Source organism: Geotrypetes seraphini, chromosome 4 (assembly GCF_902459505.1).
Source record: "Geotrypetes seraphini chromosome 4, aGeoSer1.1, whole genome shotgun sequence".
Lineage (NCBI taxonomy): Eukaryota > Metazoa > Chordata > Amphibia > Gymnophiona > Dermophiidae > Geotrypetes > Geotrypetes seraphini.
The window spans coordinates 320,605,726-320,629,073 of record NC_047087.1 but is presented as its reverse complement, the minus strand read 5'-3'; the positions used below and the strand labels follow the sequence as shown (position 1 = coordinate 320,629,073).

The 23,348-nt window shown below is 40.9% G+C and overlaps 1 protein-coding gene across 4 annotated transcripts in view; it reads right to left on the bottom strand.

Annotated features, from left to right (window-relative positions):
* SEC23IP (SEC23 interacting protein) overlaps positions 1 to 23,348 on the bottom strand; it is a 156,957-nt gene that overhangs the window by 70,634 nt on the left and 62,975 nt on the right. For all 4 annotated transcript variants that reach the window (XM_033940655.1, XM_033940654.1, XM_033940656.1 and 1 more), the window contains 4 exons: positions 17,385 to 17,480; positions 13,313 to 13,519; positions 6,218 to 6,373; positions 2,264 to 2,366 (listed from right to left, as the gene is read on the bottom strand). In XM_033940655.1, coding sequence (XP_033796546.1) covers positions 2,264 to 2,366; positions 6,218 to 6,373; positions 13,313 to 13,519; positions 17,385 to 17,480 — 562 coding nt within the window. The remainder of the gene's footprint in view (positions 1 to 2,263; positions 2,367 to 6,217; positions 6,374 to 13,312; positions 13,520 to 17,384; positions 17,481 to 23,348) is intronic.

Below are 23,348 nucleotides of genomic sequence, written 5' to 3'. Positions count from 1 at the left end.
CTGTGGAAGCATACTGCTAGATAGGATGGACCACTGGTCTGACCCAGCAGCGGCAATTCTTATGTTCTGTTTGTCTGTGTTTTGTAATTTTCTTTTTTAATCATTTCCACCATTTTGCCCAGCACTGAAGTAAGGCTTACCAGTCTGTAATTTCCCAGATCACCTTTGAAACCCTTTTTAAAAATCATTGGCAACCCTCCAATCTTCAATATTACAAACGGTTTTAGTGAGAGGTTACAGATCACTAACAGAAAATCAACGATTTCATGTTTCAGTTCTTTCAGTACCCTGGCATGTATACCGTGCGGTCCATGTGATTTATCACTCTTTAACTTGTCAATTTGGCTCAGTACATCTTCCAGGTTCACCAAGATTTCTTTCAGCTCTTCCGCATTGACACCCTTGAAAACCATTCCTGGTTTAGGTGAGGGGGGACATAATATAACCACATTCTCTCCAAACACTAGCAAGAAATTAAAGGGGGAGAGGTGGACTTGGACTTTTCCAGGTGTCCCCAAGACAAGCAACTACTAGCTAGCCTCTGGTTGTCCATTCAGTCAGAACCTAGTTCTCTGACTGTGCCCAGAAGGCTTTCCAGTCAAACTAGAAAGCTGCATATATGCCCATCTAGCATCTGTTGAAAACAGAGAACACAGAGTATGTTCTTTGTCTCCATCTGCTGGATGAAGGACATAATAGATTTACAGTAGTTTAGTTTAGTTTAACTTAATAGAAGATAATTTTACTATTATTTTCTATTTATCATTTGTAAATCAGTGCCTATTTATTTAATTGCTGTAAACCGAGTCGAGCCTTCTTAGAATGATGACTTGGTATACAAAGTTAAGCTTTAGTTTAGTTTATTAATTTATATTCTGCATATTCATCTATACAAATAACAGCATATCACATATATGAACAAAGGGAAACAGCATATCACATAATGAACAAAGGGAAATTGTAAAACCAGAGGACATAATTTGAAGTTGAGGGGTGGTAGATTCAGGGGCAATGTTAGGAAATTCTACTTTACGGAGAGGTGGTGGAGAGGAAAACTGTGACTGAGTTAAAAGAAGCGTGGAATGAACACAGAGGATCTAGAATCAGAAAATAATAGTAAATATTGAACTAAGGCTAGTACTGGGCAGACTTGCACAGTCTGTGTCTGTATATGGCCATTTGGGGGAGGATGGGCTGGGGAGGGCTTCAATGGCTAGAAGGGTTTAGATGGGATGGAGTAGGTTTTAACGGAGATTTCGGCAGTTGGAACCCATGCACAGTACTGGGTAGAGCTTTGGATTCTTGCCTAGAAATAGCTAAAAAGAAAAAAATTTAAAAAATTTTAATTGAATCAGGTTGGGCAGACTGGATGGACCATTCGGGTCTTTATCTGCCATCATCTACTATGTTAAATCCCACCCAGAGTCAGAGCCCAAATAGACTTAACAAATAAAGCCCCTTATTTAAATATCAGCTTGCACTGCTTATATCTTCTCTTCATTCTCGACTAGCCTGATGGAAAAGGGCTTTAGATTTGTTATGAATTGGGAATCGGTTTGGGGAAAAGGGGAGCAAATTTCAAAAGCGTGGGCTGGTTGGAATCCAGATGCCGATGCTAGCATTTTAAAACCACTTAGTATACATAGTAAAAATAGTGTAGTAATTGCTTCACAAAATTGTGTTTTGCTTACCGTCTACTGTTGCAGAGGGGTCCAAGTGATCCAGATTGGCTTCTGGCTAGTTGGATCCAACATCACATACCTTATGTTCTTAGAAGTCTATGCGTTACAAATGCATGCTCTCTGTAACCACCCGAGCCCCAAACCAAATCCAAGCCCAACCATTACTGCCTGATCCAATGCCCCTGTGCTATTGCGCACACCCTTCCGCTAAGTCGATACTCAACACAAGCACCCTACTTCCAGAGCCAATGTCCCATATGCGCATACCTTGATCAACTGCTTAATGCTTTGTGTGTTCCAATATCCGATGCATACACTGCCTTCATTGTTGGTTTCACACACTCACAGTCAATATACACAAGTGATACCCAAGAGATTTCTGTTTAATCAAAGAAGAACAAGGCCAGACAGGCACTCAGAGTTTCACCTAGCTCTTCTCCCTGCCTCCATACCAGCTTCACAATAAAAAGAGTTTCAAGGCTTAGCTAGTTTTGCATGTAGAATATTCACCCCAAGTTTCATTTCTGTCAACGGGTTACCCTTAATTTTCCTTACAAAGAGAAAAAACTGTTCTTACTTACCAAGGTGCAACCTTTTTCTGCCTTTGTGGTGTGGAACAAGCACAGGCTTCAGGTCCAAGTCTGGAAAAATCATTGGTTCTATTCTGTAGGCCACTGGATCCAGCTATAGGAGAAGATCAGATAACATGAGCCCATAATCTTTATCACTTAAACTGAGAACTAAATAATAAGAGATGTTATTTTCCCCTCTAGCTGTTTGTTTATATGATGGGATTAGTTTATTCCCTTTACTTTTTATATTATGTTTATACCTTATTCTCTGTATTACCAGAACAAGTTGGATACTTGTAAAATTTGTTGTTAAAATGAATAAAAATTTAAATTAAAAAAAAGAGACTAGAATGGAACAATAAGGCCTGACAGCCACAGAAACTTAGAAATGAATGATCATCAGAAACTTGAGCCCACGGGGAAGGAAAGGAACTTATTTGGACATACCTTGCAAGTCAAGTTTTCAGGAGATTATATGCACAAGATAGATTTCCATACAATGGAGGTAGTGCATGCAAATTGCATACATATTCATAATGGGTATTTTGAAAACTTGACTGGCTGACTATGTCCCAAGGACTGGGTTGAGAATCCCTGGTACAGTGTAACAAATCAAAGTGTACCTCCAGATCCCAGAAACTTATAAAATGTTTAGTGAACACGGAAAACCCCATAGAGAGTAGCCACAGTAAAGACTAGAACTTGTGGGGAAAATGAAAACCTAGAAAGGATTAGATCAGGGGAATATCTGTTTGCCTGTTTGTTTGCCTGTTTTTCAGCTAGAGGTATTGTCAAGGACATATTGCAACAAAGGCTACCTTTCACTTTCACGTGATCAGCTGGGATGAACTACTGAGCGCATGTGATGTATATGACACCTTGCAAAACCTTCATGTTTCCTCCATTGTGGCAAAAATGCTGAGTCATGGTCATGCAGTGCCCTTCAAAGATGTTCTCATCTTTCTGGAAATTTCTTGAAACTTCCAGAACACTGTATTGCAAAATAGTGGGAGGGACAAAACCATCTCCACCCTATATAATCAAGGCTGCACATCAGGACTTCAGCTAGCTGCTGGGACATCTACAGTAGTCATCCGGACCTCACAAATTGCCAGTCTCCAGAAGAGCGGGACTTGGGTGTGATTGTATGTGATGATCTTAAGGTGGCCAAACAGGTTGAAAAGGTGACAGCGAAAGCTAGAAGGATGCTCGGGTGCATAGGGAGAGGTATGGCCAATAGGAAAAAGGAGGTAGTGATGCCTCCTGTATAATACTCTGGTGAGACCTCATTTAGACTATTGTGTACAATTCTGGAGGCCACACCGTCAAAAAGATATAAAAAGGATGGAGTCGGTCCAGAGGAAGGCTCCTAAAATGGTATGTGGGGACAGACTTAAAGATCTCAATCTGTATACTTTGGAGAGAAGGCGGGAGAGGGACAATATGATAGAGACGTTTAAATACCTATGTAATGTAAATGCGCACGAGTCAAGTCTTTCATTTGAAAGGAAGCTCTGGAATGAAAGGGCATAGGATGAAGTTAAGAGGTGATAGGCTCCAGAGTAATCTGAGGAAATATTTTTTTACGGAAAGGGTGGCTGATGCGTGGAACCATCTCCCAGAAGACCTGGTGGAGACAGACACTGTTTCTGAATTCAAGAGGGCCTGGGATAGGCACGTGGGATCTCTTAGAGAGAGAAAGAAATTATGGTTATTGCGGATGGGCAGGCTGGATGGGCCATTTGGCCTTTATGTGCCATCAGGTTTCTATGCTTTGCCCTCTTTTCCAGGAGACCTTACTACCAAAGGGAAACTACTTGGTTGTTATTTCGGGGTAGTATTTGCAGCTTATTTGGGCTGATGTGTGCTCCATCCAACTACTTAGTAGAAAAGAATATCTGCCTTTCATCCTTCCAAGCTATATAACCTGTATATACAGTAATTCTGATTTGTTCATGTGTTTACGTTAGACTGGATGTAAATAAAATAGTTTTTTGGGTTTTTTTAATAGTACATTGTCTGGATCACAGCTTATTAGGATGGGGTTGTACGAGATTAGAACATAGGATCTGGGGAACACAGTCTAGAGTCCTACCTAATACTATTACACATATACTCTGTTCCCCTGTGCATTGGTTCCTTGGGGATCAGGAGTCCTTTGAGTGTCCCTTGCACAAGTTATCCCTTATCAGCTTATCAATTCGCTATAGTTTGAGTGGCAAAGACTTGAAGGATGCATATGACTGCAAACTTGAGACCTTGTTGGAGCAGGCATTTGAGGTGACAGTGTTTGGAATCCAGAGTAATCTGGTGTGCCAAAGTCTCTAGAGCTTGTCTGCTTTGAAGTCCCATCATAGAAAGACCTTGGCAATTTCTAGAGTACACATGGATTGAGACGAATTTAGCTTACAAGGTGGAAACTGAAATAAATCTCTAACACTGGAAGATGTAATGGCACAATTTGACAAATTAAAGAGTAGCAAATCGTCTGGATCAGATGGCATACATCCCAGAGTACTGACAGAATTGAAACATGAACTTGCAGAGCTATTGTTAGTAATTAGTAATTTATCTTTAAAATACAGCATTGTACCAGAAGACTGGAGGGTAGCCAACATAGTGCCAATTTTTAAAAAGAGTTCCAGAGGTGATCTGGGAAATTAAAAACCGGTGAATCTGACATCTGTGCCAGGCAAATCAGTAGAGACTATTATAAAGAACAGAGCATATGCATAAGCGTGGATTAATGAGACAAAGCTAACATGGATATATAGTCAAGGGAAACCTTTCCTCACCAATCTACTACATTTCTTTAAAGGGGTGAATAAACATGTGGATAAAGATGAGCCAGTCGATACTGTGTATCTGGATTTTCAAAAGGCATTTGACAAAGTACCTCATGAAAGACTCTTAAGGAAATTAGAAAATCATGGAATAAATGACCTATTAAGGATTAAGAATTGGTTAAAAGAAAACAGAGTAGGGGGAAATGGTTAATATTCTCAGGGATCTGTGCTGGGACCGCTTCTTTTTAACATATTTATCAATGATCAAGAGATGGGAATAACTAGCGAGATAATTACATTTGCTGATGACAAAGTTGTTAAATCATAAGAGAATTATGAAAAATTGCAAGAGGACCTTGCGAGACTGCAAATCAAAATGGCAAATTACGTTTAATGTGAGCAAGTGCAAAATGATGCATGTGAGAAAGTGGAATCTGAACTACAGCTTTGTGATGCAGGATTCTATGTTAGAAGTCGCTGTCTAGGAAAAGGATGCGTCATTGTTGAGGATACGTCTTTTGTGGCTCTGGAATTAGGATGCTGACACTGTCTCGAAGACCTGGCTTAGCAGTTTTCTCCTTTAATGAGAGCTACTGTTTGGAGAGGACTTGAAGAGAGTGAACGTTCTGGGGGAAACTTGGCCTGTGGTTACAACCGCTTCCAACTGACCAAAGTTTCACTAGTGAGGTGCTACCATCCAGGGAGGACCAGATCCTTTTCACAATACATGTTTTCAGTCATAAGCAACTTCCTTTCATGGTGACAGGTTAAGGGGCCAGAGCTCCAAGACCCTAAGTACCTCCAGAGCCTGACTCACTCCCTGACTGAAAAACATTAGATTGGTTTGGCATAGGTTCAGGATTTATACATTGTACAGCTTCCCTGTTGCAGAGGTAGCTCCTCCACTCCATAGCCCCACTGTGCTCCCCTTAACTAGTAGAGTACCCTGCTGACACTTTCTACCTCTCATGCCTTTTACTAGTAGCTGAGTTACATTCAGATTTAGTGAGTAGTTTTCTGTCCCCAAGGCTTATAGTGTAAAGTTAAATGATTTCCAAGGAAGCATCAGTGTGATTTGAAACTTGACTTCCCGTTGCTCTAATCACTAAATTACCACCTCACTCATCTAATGCAGTGTCTGACTCTAGAATCGACCTAAGCGGTGGCCTTTACTAACCGGGTGGTAAATATTGAAGAATCCTTGGCAAGTTGGAAGTCGGTAGTCTTCGTTAATCTTGTCCTGGCCCCGCACAGTGAGAAACATGCCGACTGGAGAGCCCATGGCAAAGAAGATTTCTGGTTCAAAGTCCAAGGACTGATAAGTCACAGACACCTGTAAATACAGCCAGCATCAAGAGAGAAAACATTCAAGGCACCAAAAAAAAAAGAAAAGACTACTACGTCTAGTACTACTTATAATTTCTACAGCATTACACTCTTCCCACCTAAACCGGTCCCCTACTCCCAATAACTAAACCACAGTGCAGAAACATCCGGAAAGCAATCCTCAAACACCACCCAAGATAGGGGAACTCAAATCTGCTCAGGGACAAAACGGTTCCCTATTGCAATCAGAAAATCTAAATTGCTTTTGGAGCATTTTGTCCCATGTATCTACCTCTGTCTCCTTGGATGCTGAAAAAGTCTTTCATAGTAATATTTGCGTTGGTTTGGCTTTAGTTATAAATTTATTAACATGATAAAGGCTTTATATAATAACCCCCAAGCATCCATTTCTGTTAATGGCATCCTTTCTCATTTTTCCCCCTTTAAAAGGGGGTACTAAACAAGGTTCCCCTTTATCAAGTTTCAAGTTTAATAAAATTTTATAAAATCGCTTATCTAGAATTAATAAGCGATTAACAATTCAAATATTATACAAAAAATTAAAACATGAATTAAACACTTAAAACTAACAATTCAATAATACAAAAAAAAACACCCCAAAAACCAAAACATAATGATACCGAAAACTAACAGGGGGACACCACAAACCGGTACATTAGGCAAACTAGGGGAGAAATACAATCTTTATAAGAATACAGACAAATAGAGAAGAAAGAAATAGAGGAATAGCACTACAAATGAAATGCTGTAATTAAAATACAGGTGTCCTAGGATGGAATGTTGCCCAAGAAAATTTAGCAATTATAGGCATGCTTAAAAAGGAATAAACATGTGGATATAGATCTATATTCCTATCTTCCAAGACTGCGGAGCAATGACCGAGAATATGTTTTGCCTGTGTGTACCTATAATCTTTAATGATGGTCCTGTCATGGAAACACTACTTAAATGTAAATTAGACACGATTTTGGATGAGGGGAATCTAAGGGATCATAGTCAACATGGATTCACTAGGGGTAGGTCATGCCAATCCAATCTTATCAGCTTCTTTGATTGGGTAACAGGAAAGCTGGACTCGGGAGAGTCTCTGGACATAGTGTACTTGGATTTCAGTAAAGCTTTCGACAGCGTCCCACACCGTAGACTATTAAACAAGATGAAATCAATGGGGTTAGGTGAGATACTAATTGCATGGGTCAAGGACTGGCTGAGTGGAAGACGTCAGAGGGTGGTGGTCAACGGCACCCTCTCTGAGACATCGGAGGTGACCAGCGGAGTGCCACAGGGCTCGGTCCTGGGTCCACTCCTTTTTAACATATTCATAAGAGACTTGACCCAAGGGCTTCAGGGTAAAGTAACTCTGTTCGCTGATGACGCCAAACTATGTAATATAGTAAGTGAAAGCAATCTGCAGGATAGTATGACGCAGGATCTGCTTACGTTGGAAAACTGGTCCTCGACATGGCAGCTGGGCTTCAACGCTAAGAAATGTAAGGTTATGCATCTCGGTAGCAGAAATCCATGCAAACCTTACACCTTAAATGGAGAAACACTAGCTAGGACTTCAGAAGAAAGAGACTTGGGAATAATCATCAGTGCAGACATGAAGGCCGCCAAACAAGTGGAGAAGGCCTCATCCAAAGCAAGGCAACTTATGGGATGTATCAATAGAAGCTTCGTTAGCCGCAAATCTGAAGTCATAATGCCACTGTACAGAACCATGGTGAGACCTCATCTGGAGTACTGTGTGCAATTCTGGAGGCCACATTACTGTAAAGACGTGCTTAGAGTTGAGTCGGTTCAGCGGATGGCCACCAGGATGATCTCGGGGCTCAAGGGTCTCTCATACGAAGAAAGACTGAACAAATTGCAGCTCTACACTCTAGAGGAGCGCAGGGAGAGGGGGGACATGATTGAGACATTTAAATACATCACGGGACGTGTCGAGGTGGAAGAAGACATCTTCTTTCTCAGGGGACCCTCGGTCACAAGGGGGCATCCATTCAAACTCAGAGGAGGGAAATTCGATAGTGACATAAGGAAGTATTTCTTCACAGAAAGGGTTGTAGATCACTGGAACAAGCTTCCAGAGCAGGTGATCAAGGCCACCAGCGTTATTGACTTTAAGAATAAATGGGATGCCCTAGTAGGATCCTTACGAGGGTCAAGTTAAGGAACTAGGTCATTAGTACTCAGACTTAATGGGGTGGGTCAGTAGAGTGGGCAGACTTGATGGGCTGTAGCCCTTTTCTGCCGTCATCTTTCTATGTTTCTATGTCAGAAGGTGTTGAGTCATAGAATGAAGTGTGTGTGTTGGAGTGTACGGAATTAATAGATTATGTATGTATTGAGGCTCTTTCAAGGACTGCGTTTGGAATGTCAGTAATATGGTTTGTAGGAGATGCCAATGAACTTTTGGTAAAAGAGGAGTAAACATATCTTATTCTGGACGTAGTTGATAACTCTTCCCTGACAACGGGGGGTGGGGGGGGAAGTCCCCTTTCCCTTCTTTTTCCTCCCTCACAATCAAGGCCCCCGTTCTAGTCCCCTCCTCTTGCCCCCGTCACCCCTCTCCATAAGTCGCCTAAAGCCTGAATAGGTATGAGCGACCCACAAAAGGAAGATTGATTACTGTATTTTGAATGATCTGAAGCTTTTTTTTTCTTTATAGGTTATGCGCTTGAACCACTAGCTATAGCTATAAGATCTAGTAGTAATATAAAGGGAGTGTTGATAAAGGGGGAGTATTTCCCTGTAACTTCATCGAGTGTCCCCTAGTCTTTGTAATTTTTGACGGAGTGAAAAATCGATTCACTTGTACCCATTCTACTCTACTCAGGATTTTGGAGACTTCAATCCTATCTCCCCTCAGCTGTCTCTTTTCCAAGCTGAAGAGCACTAACCGTTTTAGTCTTTCCTCATACGAGAGGAGTTCCATCCTCTTTACCATCTTGGTCGCTCTTCTTTGAACCTTTTCTAGCGCCACCATATCTTTCTTGAGATAAGGAGACCAGAATTAAACGCAATACTCCAGGTGAGGTTGCACCATGGAGAGATACAGGGGCATTATAACATTCTTAGTCTTGTTAACCATCCCTTTTTAAATATTTCCTAGCATCTTGTTTGCTTTTTTGGCCGCCGCCACCACACATTGGGTGGAAGGTTTCATCGTATTGTCTACAATGACACCCAGATCCTTTTCTTGGGCGCCAACTGTGATTCGGGTTATTCTGCCAATGTGCAATTCAACTCAGGTACTTTTGTCTTACAGAGACATGGTTGAAGCAAGGAAAAGAACCTAACCATTTTCAAGCCCTGCTGCCAGTTTCCAGGTTTTTCATAGTGATGGAGTACTGAATTATCTTACCATTGTTTTTTTCTGGAACTGAACTTATATGGAGGTATTGGGTGTTCATATTACTAAGTCTTTTTCATTGCTTCTTATGCAATTCCCTTCTCCAGTTGATAACGGATGCTGCTATCATCTATTCATACTTAGTTGTGGTGGGTGACTAATATACAAGAAGAGAGTCCTGATTACCCTCTCGCTCCTTTTAGATTTGGGATGTTCTCTGTCTCCTCAATTCCCTACCCATATAGCACAAGATTAGCGCGCACTAGCCAAAAAATTACCGCCTGCTTAAAAGGAGGCTGTAGTGGCTAGCGCACCTTGGTAAAAGGAGCCCTAAATCTTATTCTTCCTAAGGTCTCTTTCAAATATTTCACTCCCTCCCCTCTTCCATGGTCTTTTTAATTACATGCTCTCTAAGAGCTTTTCTGCCAGATTTTTATATTGCCTCCCAATCCGGAATTTCTCATAAATCTCATTTTCTCAGCAGATCCTTCTCCCCCTTTATTTAATTTTTTCCCCTGAATTTGTTTTGATCTCTTTAGATAAACAAGTTTTGACCTGGATTAAATCCATTGAAACAGGCTTTGATCCTTTTGAAACCTCTATAGGCTTCCTTCTATGTTTCTCTTTCTGGTTCCATCAAGGATTACTCCTTCAGAAATTGCGTGTTTAGAGGGCGGAAGTCTATGGTACAAATTTCTCTTTTATATAGAAATTGGAGTTGAAGGGAGGGAAGTTTGCACTTATAACCCTAACCTTCAAGGAGGCTAAGAAATCTTATTTTTCAAAATCCCTCCAAACAGCTCCAAGATCATCAGATCACAATCTAGGTCTTATCTATTGAAGGCCCTTCACCAGATGTTTTGAGGGATTATTTTGCCTCTTAAGATCTCTACTCTTCGGGGATCTTCGCTAAACTCCGGTGCACAAGTGACCTCATATCTTACCACCACTACAACTATTCTGGGTTCTATCATCTTGGTGATCTTTCTTGCTCTAGTGTCTTTCTTCAAAGAACTTCTCTTTGCAATCTGGATCTTTTGCCACCGAGTTGGCTGAAGAATGACTTGACATTCTACCTTTTTCTCTCTCTCACCTAGCATTTGGAATGCTCTCCCATCTACCTTTCGTTTAGAGGTTTCATTTGTTAAATCCAAAACTCTTTTTAAAGACCCATTTCCCCCCCTAGTATAGTCTGGCTTTAATCCCTACTTGTTCCTTGACGTTAACTGACCAGCTATTCTTTTTTTGGGGTGCGATTGATAGTTCCTTTCAAATTGATGTGGTTCTTGGATTTGTTAGGGTTTTGTTTTTTTAGAATGTACACTGCTTATAACTGCAGGCAAGAACAGGCAGTATATTAAGTTTTTAATAAACAAGCATATACACAGGAGAAATATTCTAAACAAAATCCCAGGAGACTATCAATCTAGCATGCATAAAATAAACTTGAGACAGAGGGGAAAAAGATAATAGAAGCATTCACAGGTCATTAGAAACATTTTTGCGGCTTATTTGCTGCTGCCTCGGGTTTGTTTTCTTTATGCGTGATTGAAGGGTTATCAGAGTTGGCAGTCTGTGCTGTTCTCAGCCTTCTTCCAATCATCTTTTCTGCAGGACGCAGACAATTTGCTGTAAGGGTTTTGTTGACTGCCACAGCTAAATTGTTGCTCAAACCTCACTGGGCTGGCTTTGCTTTCTTAGATGACCACTTTTCCACTGTGATGTATATTTTTGTTGGTCTGTATTTCTCTCTGTCGTTGGTAAAGAATTCCTAGAATGCCTTGTGCAAGGCATTTATATCCACCGTGTACAGCATTAGATATTAAGGGGAGGGAGAACACATTTCTCCCCAACCCCACCGAATTCCTTACCTTTGCTGTCGGAGGTGTTCAATGTCTGCCAGCCAAAGAAAACGGTTGCTGGAATTGTCCCAGCACAGCCTCAGTAGGGAACAAGTTAGTGGAATCCCTTCCTGCCACGGACATTAGCCCTCCTTAGGCATGCTCAGTTCATGCACAAGGAATGCCAATGTCGGTTGCAAGACGGTGTCATTTTAATCACTAAAAGGTATAAAATATAAGAGCTTTCACTGCAAGTCTTTTAGTTATAAAATAGCTAAAGTCTGGAACTCTCCTTCCTACAGACACCTGAAACACAGATGCAGCCCAAAGAAATGAAAGCATCTTACTGCTTAATGAAATAAATAAGTAACTTAGGGGTCCTTTTACTAAGGCACATTAACGCCTCCATTATAATCTAGAACGGCTTAGTAAAAGGACCCCTTAATGATAAAGCAATAACCTGATCAGCATTATATCTATATGCAAAGCCACATGCAACAGAAAAATAGATATAACCCACCTAGAGCTCTCCTAAGACCAAAGCATGGGGCAGTTCCAGCAGCGGATCTCACCATCCAGTCAAAAGGTTATTCAAGTTGTGGAGAGGGTGGGTGAGGCAAAAGTAGGGGTCCCTGGGCCACCCCCTCCCTCCAACTGCTGAATGAAAGGCTGGATATGGTCTAATTCTCACTGATGAAGCAGTCTGCAAACAGTTTTGACACAGGTTGGTGGGTTCCATCTTTATTTTTTAAACGTTTTTGGGATTTCTTACAGATCTTCTTTACTGTTTTCAGGAGATGTTACAGGAAAGCCTTTGGAGTGTGGCAGGGGATCCGAGGTAGTTATCAATATAATTTAATAGTTTTTCCAGTTATTCGCTTTATCAAGAAAAATTCCTATTGATCATTTTAATAGCACGGCGCTGTGATTACATGACATACCCAGAGAGGCACCCTCACTCAGCCCTAAGGTACAGGTAGCTACACTCACTCACCAGCCACCTCTTGTGCCTCCTTCACCCGAAGCTGAGCCCAAAGTTTCTGCACTCTCTGCATGCGGTCTACTTTCAGTATACCAACTATGATATAGAGAACATTACAAAGAGAACAAAATACAGAAAAAGAACAACTCCACCGCCAAGGCCTAAGTTTAGAAGATCTACAGGCTTACCACGCCACCTGCTGGAGACTGAGAACAGAGCGATTCTAAGAGGGCCTGCACAGCCCACTTGGACTGTTAGAATTCAGTGTGCTCTCAGTCTCCACCTACTGGCAGAGGAGCATAAACCGGTCTGGCAAAGCAGCTACAGGAGACGGAAACTGGTTGCGTTATTTCCAGTTGTTATCCTTATGGCTCTCTTGAAAGCGGGTTGAACACCATTTTAGGACCCCCTTGAGGAAGGAGTGCGTTTTCGAAACTTGGACCATACTTGGATACAAACTGTTCAATGTTTTAAGGATTGCGATTAAAGTTTGGGTTTTTATCAAGAACTTGGCATCTTGTACATCATTGCTTTTGGGTTTGTTGCTTGACATTTTTTACTGCAGTTTTTGGACTATAATATAGATAACATTAGGAAGTAAGTGACCAAAATACAGAAAAAGAAAAGAGCTTCACTAGGGTTTGCTATACTGAGCACTGCGGTGGCTCTTTTTCTGATAAACCAGTGCTCAAGATGAAACAGGACGCCAAGTTTACTAATATATTCTATATCATCAGCCTCCTTTACCTGTCCTGTGCCGGTCTCAAAGTACTCGTAGTCCACGTGCATTGAAGCCACGGAGGCACCAGCAGGCAACTTCCGCCTCTGCTGCTGGGTCAGGTCAGAGGGGCCAGTGTGAGCCTCCTGTTCTCCATTTCTGTGTGTTGCCTCCTCCTGGGCCTTCTTGAGAGCATCTTCTGCAGCCTTCCTTTCTCTAGCAGCTTTCCTCTCCTCCTGTGGAAACAATAATGCATTAGACAGCAGGATTCGACAGCTACACTGATGGTAATGCCATTTGCACAGCCCACGCCACACAAGAACTAAACTTTCAGTATGAAAGAATGTGCTGCCACCACATAGGAGTCCTGGGCTACTATCACAGGGACGATCCTGCTGTCCACAAAAAATAAGTTTAGCTAAGGGCTTCAATATTATAAATATTCTGTACACACTGGATAGTTAGATCATTATCACTGGATATTATATATACAACCAACATACAATGGAGGCAACAGCAAGCTGAAGTGATGACTAAAACAAAGAGATTAAGTACTGTATATACTCAAATACAAACCTAGATTTGGGGGTCAAAAAATGGCCCCAAAATGGGGGTCTCTGTTTATATTCACGTCTTCTGACTCTCAGACCCATAGCAGGCCTCCCTTAAGCCCTGCTGGTCCAGTGGTGAGCCAGGGCAAGAGTGAACCTCCTTTGCTCCTATCCCGTGCAGTCTCACTACTCAAAATGGCTGACGTAAGTTCCCACACTGGTTGCTATGTCTATTTACTGCCTTTTCATGAAGAGATTCACCCCAAATGGTGACTATTCACTCATTCAATTTTCTACACCGTTCTCCCCAGGTTGCTCAGAACAGTTTACATGAATGTATTCAGGCACTTAAGCTTTTTCTCCATTTGTCCCAGTGGGCTCACAATCTATCTAATGAACCTGGGGCAATGGGGGGGATTAAGTGACTTGCGCAGAGTCACAAGGAACAAGCTGGGATTGAACTCGCAACCGCAGAGCACTGAATTAGCAGTTCTAACCACTAGGCCACTCACTCCCAAAGTAACCTTGCTGATGTTTATGATTATTGATACAAGGTAGTGAATAATTTAAAAAAAAAAAAAAAAAACCCAAAACAACCTGTACCACTATAGGTTCACTTATATGAAAGTCTGAAGTGATGATGGGGGCAACAAATTACTTTATCATGTAGCAATTAAGCGTATGGAAAGAAATAAAATAATGCTTGTCATCCAAGTCATAAGCTTAATACCCGTCTTAGTTATGGTTCAAAAATTGACACAGGTGAAACTAAATTAAGATCCCAGGCTTGTATCGGTCAGTTTCTTAATCACAAGGCCCCTCAAATACATTCTAACAACTGGATGTTTTGAAATAGAAAATTTAGAAATATAATCACTGAATATTGTTAACGAACTCAACCTAAAGCACTCCAACCAAAGTTTGACAAATGATGAAGATGTTGGTGGACAAAAACCAAAATTGGATTTATTTTAAATAAAATGCTTTCTTTGAGGAAAAATCTTTCTAAAGATAGTTTTATATTTAAGATACATAATAGTCCAAAAGTTAATCATGAAATAAAGACTAGTTTTTAATTATGGAAATGAGGCTGTATATTTATGCAATGTTTAAATTTTTGGTAAATGAATTCCATTAATCTACTCATAATGTCAAGGGCAATTTTTCTTTTTTTATAATTCTTTATTCATTTTAAAACTTTCATCAAGTGTACAAAAATTGCAACACAATAACATAGATTTAACCACTTGTACATCTTATCATTATAACTTATAGCTGTAAATATAACCCTCCCTCTCCCATCCTGAAATCCTTTTAGTAATTTTTATTTTTCATATAATAGAAACCCTCCCCCACCCCACCCTTATCTTACATATTAAATATAGAAATATTAGGAAAATGGCATCAATCATGACAAAAGGACGTTAATGGTTCCCAAATTTTAATGAAGTTTTTATCATTTCCATTTTGCACCGCTATTGATCTTTCCATTCTGTATATGTGGCAAACTGAATTCCACCAAAATTTAAAATTGAGCCTACTATGGTCTTTCCAGTTATTAGTAATATGTTGAATGGCTACTCCGGTCAAAATCAATAAAAGTTTGTTATTACACATTGATATCTGACTCTTTTTTCTCATAGACATACCAAAAAGTACAGTATCATAAGTTAATGCTACGTGATTTTCCAATAAACAATTTACTTGATCCCAGATTGAGTTCCAAAAGGCTAAGATATGGGGACAATAGAACAAAAGATGATCTAAAGTCCCTATATCCAGATTACAATGCCAGCATCTATTAGACAAAGAACTATTTAACTTTTGCAATCTAACTGGGGTCCAAAAAGCTCTATGTAACAAAAAAAACCAAGTTTGTTTCATAGACGCTGACATTGTACATCTCATTCTCCAAGACCAAATTTGTGGCCATTGAGATGCTGAAATCTCAATGCTCCAAATATCCCTAAGAGTATTTTTAGGCTTTTTTTTAACCAATTCACTAATAGTTTTATACCAGTGTGCGGCCTGATGTCCCAGAAAGTCCGCCTGAAAACATAAAAATTCTATGCTAGGTTAAGTATTCAAATTTTTCCATTCAGGGAAGCTGCTGGATTTTACACAATTGCAACATAATTTTGGGCTTCACAAATCGCAATTTTTTCGTTGGTTGCAATTGAAGCAGGCCATTTAAGGGCAATTTTTCTATCTATCACAGATGCTTGAATTTGCATTTCTCAAACCTGAGAATCTGCTTTTTCTTCACAGCAAAAATGTTACAAATACAGAGTTGAGAAAAAGGACTTTAACCCCTTTGTTCTACTGCAGATCGATGTACATAAAATCAAGCCTTACTTCTTAAGTGCTAAGTTTATATACCCGCATAAGGAGCGAAGAGGAGAGAGGGGCAAGCAGTAAAAAATGAAAGTGAAACCTTCTGAGCAGAATACTCCACAAGTCTTGGGATCGTTGTGGGTATAGCTTGAGGTTTATCATATTATTCTCTCCTTGGAGGAGAAAACCATCCGCTCCTGGGCGGCTGCCGGCTTTCCCTCACATCTCAGTTTAAAACCTGCTCTATCTCCTTTTTAAACATTAGCGCCACCAGCCTGGTTCCATCCCGGTTAAGGTGGAGTCCATCTTTTCAGAACAAGCTCCCCCTTTCCCAGAAGGTTGCCCAGTTCCTAACAAATCTAAATCCCTCATCCCTGCACCATCGTCTCAACCACTCAATGAGACTTTGAAGCTCTGCCTGCCTCTTGGGTCCTGCGGGTGGAACTGGGAGCATTTCTGAAAATGCTACCCTAGAGGATCTGATTTCGGCTTTCTACCTAAGAGTCTTCCATCACATGCTCAAGTATCTTACTATTACTGCAACAGATTCATCCATTGTTGCTGGTATTAAGGAGCATTTCCAACATTTAATAGACACTTATTTTTCTGTTCATCCACTAGTGTTGGTTCTCCTCTATACCAATGTTGAAAGACAATCCAATTAGATGTAAAAATACAGGCAACTGAATCTTTGGGAACGTTGTACCAAAACCAGATCAAAATGGAAGGCTCTATTTGTGATTTACAGAATCTATTTGTGATTTATAGAATTTTGTCCCTTTTTATATTTAAATAAAAAGATTTAAACATAAAATCATAAATGTTTGAGCCCACGGAGACAGGGTGGGGCAGAGCCCATGGGGTTGGGGACAAACTTTGTCCACGGGTCATTCTCTACTTCTCTCTTGCCTTCCTTTCCAGAAAGTGACAGGTTCCTGATAATTGGGTAAAAAGCAACAATTATCCTAAGATAGCTATTTCCTTGTGTTATCTGAGAGAATGGCTGAGATACAAGCGGAGGTTGTGGATTTTCTCAATTTATACACCTTTTATTCCTACTGAGACAAACAAAAAACCCAGGAGGGGATCATAAAAGTCAAAGCAGGGATCGATGAACAAGTATAGCACTCCCATCTGGTGCATGCCTACAATGCTCTGAAGGACACAAGTCTTCCTAAGTAAAGAAGAAGAGAAACTAACAGCCCCTTGGACTTACCTGTTTGGATGCTCTCTCCTTGACAAATCTGGCAATTTTCTTTCTTGGTCCAAGTGGAATGCCCATTTCTTTCAAGTCATCCATTGTGCACATTAACTAAAGAGTAAAAGACAGAACAAATGAAAAGCATATACCGCAGGGACCAGGGTTGGCCACTGTTGGAAACAGGATACAGTGCTTGATGGGCTTTCAGTCTATCCCAGTATGGCAATTTTTGTGTTCTTACTTCTGGCTTATAAACTGTATTGGACTGAGGCATTCCTGGGGATAGAGTTTGCAGAGAACCCTGCATCTGAGTCTTCCTCACGTGCCTGATGAAGAAAGGGTAACACATGTACTGAATTTGTTCAATTAAAAATAAAGTCTTCACTAGAGCCTGTAGGACAATGGGATGGAAGCCTGCATCACCAGTAGAAAATTAGCAGTAGTTCTGGGGGGCAGGAGGCAAGAGAACTGAATTCTTATATACCAAGCAGTTCCCATAAAACTCCCTCTTCCCCCAAGACAGACAAATATACACTACACATTTACCACTCACACTCCCCTCCCATCCCCCACCCAACCAAGGCACATTTTACCATTTCTCTTCCCACTAAGTCACTCACACAGACATGCCCGAATTTGCAAACGGAGACAGGAGGAACACCACAATAAATGTGTACTTTTCAATTTGAAAAAGCATTTTTTACGGGCAGGTCAGAGGGCTGTGAATTTTTATGAAGCATTTTTTCCTGTGGATCCCTTAAAGTGACGGTGAAACGGGTCCCATCAAGATCAAGGACAAGAAATTTAAGTGTTTTTCCTGCCCTCTATTCAAGGACACGGTGAGCGAGACACAAAATCTGTATATCCCCAGATTCAGAAAAGGTTGCAAAAAGAACAGAACAAAGGACTCAACGTGGATAACTAAAGAAGTGAAGAAAGCAATAGGTGATAAGAAGAATTCTTTCAAGAAATGGAAAAAGGGCAAAACTGAGGAGAACTGGAAAGAACACAGGAAGTATCAAAAAGAATGTCACCTCGTGGTTAGAAAAGCAAAAAGAGAATATGAAGAGAGGCTAGCCAGGGAAGCACGAAATTTCAAACCGTTCTTCAGATATGTTAAAGGAAAGCAGCCGGCAAGGAAGGAGGTAGGACCGCTTGATGACGAAGATAGGAAGGGAGTGGTGAAGGAGGAGAAAGAAGTGGCGGAGAGACTAAACGTGTTCTTTTCATCAGTATTTACAAAAGAGGATGCATCCAATGTACCGAAACCTGAACAAATCTTCAAAGGAGACCAAACAGAAAAATTAACATCCATGGAAGTAAGCCTCGAAGACGTTCACAGGCAGACAGAAAAACTAAAACCTGACAAATCACTGGGCCCAGATGAAATCTACCCTAGGGTACTGAAAGAACTGAAGGAGGAGATAGTAGCACTACTACAGCAAGTCTGGAATCTATCCCTAAAAACAGGTGTGATCCTGAAGGATTGGAAGATAGTCAATGTTACGCCCATCTTTAAAAAGGGATCAAGAGGTGACCCGGGGAACTACAGACTGGTAAATCTGACCTCAGTTCCGGGGAAAATGGCGGAAGCGCTGATAAAAGAAAGCATCGAGGAGCATCTAGAAAGGAATAAATTTATGATAACAAGCCAACATGGCTTCTGCAAGGGAAGATCGTGCCTGACGAACTTATTGCACTTCTTCAAAGAAATTTACAAACGGTTGGACAAAGGAGACCCCACAGACATCATATATTTAGACTTCCAAAAAGCCTTTGACAAGGTACCCCATGAACGCCTACTTCGGAAACTGAAGTACCATGGGGTGGAAGGAGATGTACAGAGATGGAACAGAAATTGGTTGGCGGGTAGGAAGCAGAGGGTAGGAGTGAAGGGCTACTACTCGGACTGGAGGAGGATTACGAGTGGTGTTCCGCAAGGGTCGGTGCTTGGACTGCTGCTGTTCAATGTATTTATAAATGATCTGGAAACAGGGATGAAGTGCGAAGTAATAAAATTTGCAGACGACACCAAACTATTTAATGGGGCTAGGACTAAAGAGGACTGTGAAGATTTAACAAGGGACCTGAGCAAGCTAGGGGAGAGGGCGACGAGATGGCAGATGAAGTTAAATGTAGAGAAATATAAAGTCTCGCACGTAGGGAACAGAAACCCGAGGTACAGCTACTCGATGGGAGGGCTGTTACTGAGTGAGAGTACCCAAGAAAGGGACTTGGGGGTAATAGTGGACAATATCATGAAGCCGTCGGCACAGTGCGCAGCGGCCGCTAAGAAAGCGAATAGAATGCTAGGTATAATCAAGAAGGGTATTACAACCAAAATGAAATAAGTTATCCTGCCGTTGTATTGGGCGATGGTACGTCTGCATCTGGAGTACTGCGTCCAATATTGGTCGCCATACCTAAAGAAGGATATGGTGATACTCGAGAGGGTTCAGAAGAGAGCGACACGTTTGATAAAAGGAATGGAAAACCTTTCATACGCTGGAAGATTGGAGAAACTGGGACTCTTTTCCCTGGAGAAGCGGAGACTTAGAGGGGATATGATAGAGTCTTACAAAATCATGAAGGGCATAGAGAAAGTGGAGAGGGACAGATTCTTCAAGCTTTCAAAAACTACAAGAATGAGAGGGCATTCGGAAAAATTAAAAGGGGACAGATTCAGAACTAATGCTAGGAAGCTCTTCTTCTTGCAACGGGTGGTGGACACCTGGAATGTGCTTCCAGATGGCGTGATAGGACAGGGTACGGTATTGGAGTTCAAGAAGGGATTGGACAATTTCCTGAATGAAAAGGGTATAGAAGGATTACTAACAGGTCCTGGACCTGATGGGCCGCCGCGTGAGCGGACTGCAGGGCATGATGGACCCCTGGTCTGACCCAGCAGAGGCACTGCTTATGTTCTTGTTTATTCAGTAATGGGAAGTTTGTTGCACCTATGATTATATTAACTCCAAATAGATGGTGTTTTGCAAGTTGGATTAAGACATGTTTCAGGGACGTCTGAGGTTATTTTCCTCCCATATTTTTCAGTATAAGAGTTGTTACATATGGAAGTGAGGGTAAATCAAAAAGTAAAGGCAAAATACATTTAACGGTTTTAATAAAGTTTAACTGTGAGCAACTGAACATATCACTTATCCACACAGTCTCCATGCAAGACGATGCATTTGTTGTATCGTTCAACTTGCTTCTGCATTCCTGCAGAGAAGTTTTTCAGATGCTTGTGAAGCCAGAAGAGCACCACTTCCTTTACTTCATCATGTCTTTTGCTCTCCGTGTTGCAGTGATGCACCCTTGTCTCATCGCTGATGACAATTTATTTATTTAATTTATTTATTTGTTCATTTTTGTAGCCCGTCCTCCCCAGGAGCCCAGAACGGGTTACAATAAAATAAAAATAAAATTAGGTACTTGAACTTCCCTAAATGTCCCGAAGGTTCACAATCTAACTAAAGTACCTGAGAAAACAATTATTAAAAAGTAAAGATATTACAGAGGAAGGGGTTAGAAGAGTGAAAATTAAAAGAAAGAAGTACAGAACCCTGTAAAACTATGAATAAGGTAGATGAAAGGAACAAAATAAAGCTAAATAGAACTAAAAATTTAAAAATATGAGAGAGACACTGAAGCCCAGGTCTTACTCAGGCAACGCTCTAGAACATTACTCCAGAATATGCAGATCTTCTTCATAGCGTCTCAGGAACTGGGTCGCAACCTCCAAACACTGTTGCTTGTGCAGATCAATAAGCTGTTTGGGAGCCCATCGTGCGCAGACTTTCCTGTACCCCAAGTCATCATGCATTATGGCACATCCAAATCTGCAGCCAACTGAGAAACCGTTATCCGTCAGTCTTCTCTAATCAAGGCATCCGCCCTGTCAATGTGCTCCTTTGTCGGTTACAACTGTTCTTCCCACTTTAAGATTCATGGTGCTATGTCCATACTGAGTCAGTTTTAGATGGTGAATTTCCACAGGTTTCACTCCCTCTGCCCAAAGTGCATTACTGCATGTTGTTCTTCAATGGTGCAATCTTGTCATGGAAAGTCCAAGTTTCTGACCTCATGGCTGCCACACAACTAAAGGCTGAGCATTGACTTGTTCATGAACAAACTATTCAACAGGCAAAGTACAACTACATATGTTGCATTTCACTAACTGTTCTAGTTATCTCATAATTTAACAATTGCTTTTAATTTTTGATACACCCTCATATTTTTGTCTTCACAAGTGTGTTGTATGTAAGGCCTATATTAGTCATCTTGGGCCTATGATTCAAATTATGTCTGCATCATAACCAAACTGTTATGGATTCCTTTGTGTGCTGCATTTTGGACATTGACACCATTCAAGGACATGGTTGTCAGAAAGAGCTATTCATGGTCTCATCCATCTGTGAAAACTCTGAAGCGAGAGGTTCATAGAGATACAGAGCTGAGGGGATCATGGTTAGTGAAAAGTGTTATTATTGTAAACAATATTTCTGAAGGTTTTATGCTTAAGGGGTATCCTTGAAAAAGCCTTTTTTGGTGTTAGATAAAATCCCTGGCCAAGTGGACTATATATATATATATAAAGATAAATGTTAAAAGCACATATTTATATAATATAATTTTGAAGACAATTGTTTTCTATATAAGATTTAAAAGCTAATGAAGATGTTGGTACATAAATCCTACAGCTACGAAATGTTTGAGTTGTAGGTGGTACTACTGAAGCCTTTGAAAGAAACATACTGAGAATGACATGATTGATTGAGTACTAAGTTAATTCTGGGGAACTAGAGTGGATTGCCAGAATATACAGTAGAGTGATTTATGTAAAATACCTATCAAACAGGTAAAAACTGATTTGGGGCAGAATTTGTTTTCCAAAACAATGTGCAAGGAGATGAGGTCAATACTGACCTCTTCTCATTACCTTGACTGAATTTTACAAACTACAGTATTTTTTGCTCCATAAGACGCACATAAGAACATAAGAAGCGCCATCTCTGGATCAGACCTTTGGTCCATCAAGTCCGGTGATCCGCACACACGGAGGCCCTGTCAGGTGTACACCTGGCGTAATTTTTTGTCACCCATATCCTTCTATGCCTCTCATAGGGAGATGTGCATCTAGTTTGCTTTTGAATCCTAGGACGGTCGATTCCGCAATAATCTCCTCTGGGAGAGCATTCCATGTGTCAACCACTCTCTGAGTGAAGCAGAACTTCCTGATATTAGTCCTGAACTTGTCCCCCCCCCCTTAGCTTCATTTCGTCTCCTCTTGTCCGTGTCAATTGGATAATGTAAATAGTTTTTTCTGCTCTATTTTGTCGATTCCTTTCAGTATTTTGAAGGTCTCGATCATATCCCCTCGCAGTCTCCTTTTCTCAAGGGAGAACAATCCCAGTCTCTTAAGTCGATCCTTATATTCCAGATTCTCCATACCTTTAACTAGTTTTGTTGCTCGTCTCTGCACCCTCTCCAACAGTTTTATATCCTTCTTTAGGTTGGGAGACCAATGTTGGACACAGTATTCCAAGTGGGGTTTCACCATTGCTCTATAAAGCAGCATTATGACCTTCTCTGATCTACTCGTGATTCCCTTCTTTATCATACCCAACATTCTATTTTCTTTCTTTTCCGCCGCCGCACATTGTGCTGATGGTTTCAGGGTCCTATCTATCAGTATACCCAGGTCCTTTTCTTGTTCGCTCTTACCCAGAATTGCACCTGACATTCTATACTCGTGTTCCTTATTCTTACTGCCTAAATGCATCACTTTGCATTTCTCCACATTAAACTTCATCTGCCATTTCTCTAACTGACCCAAATCTCTCTTGAGTTCCTCACTATCATTTTGCGATCTGATTGCCCGGCATAGCTTTGTGTCGTCTGCAAACTTGATGATCTCGCTGGATGTTCCTTCTTCTAAGTCATTTATATAGATATTAAATAAGATCGGCCCAAGTA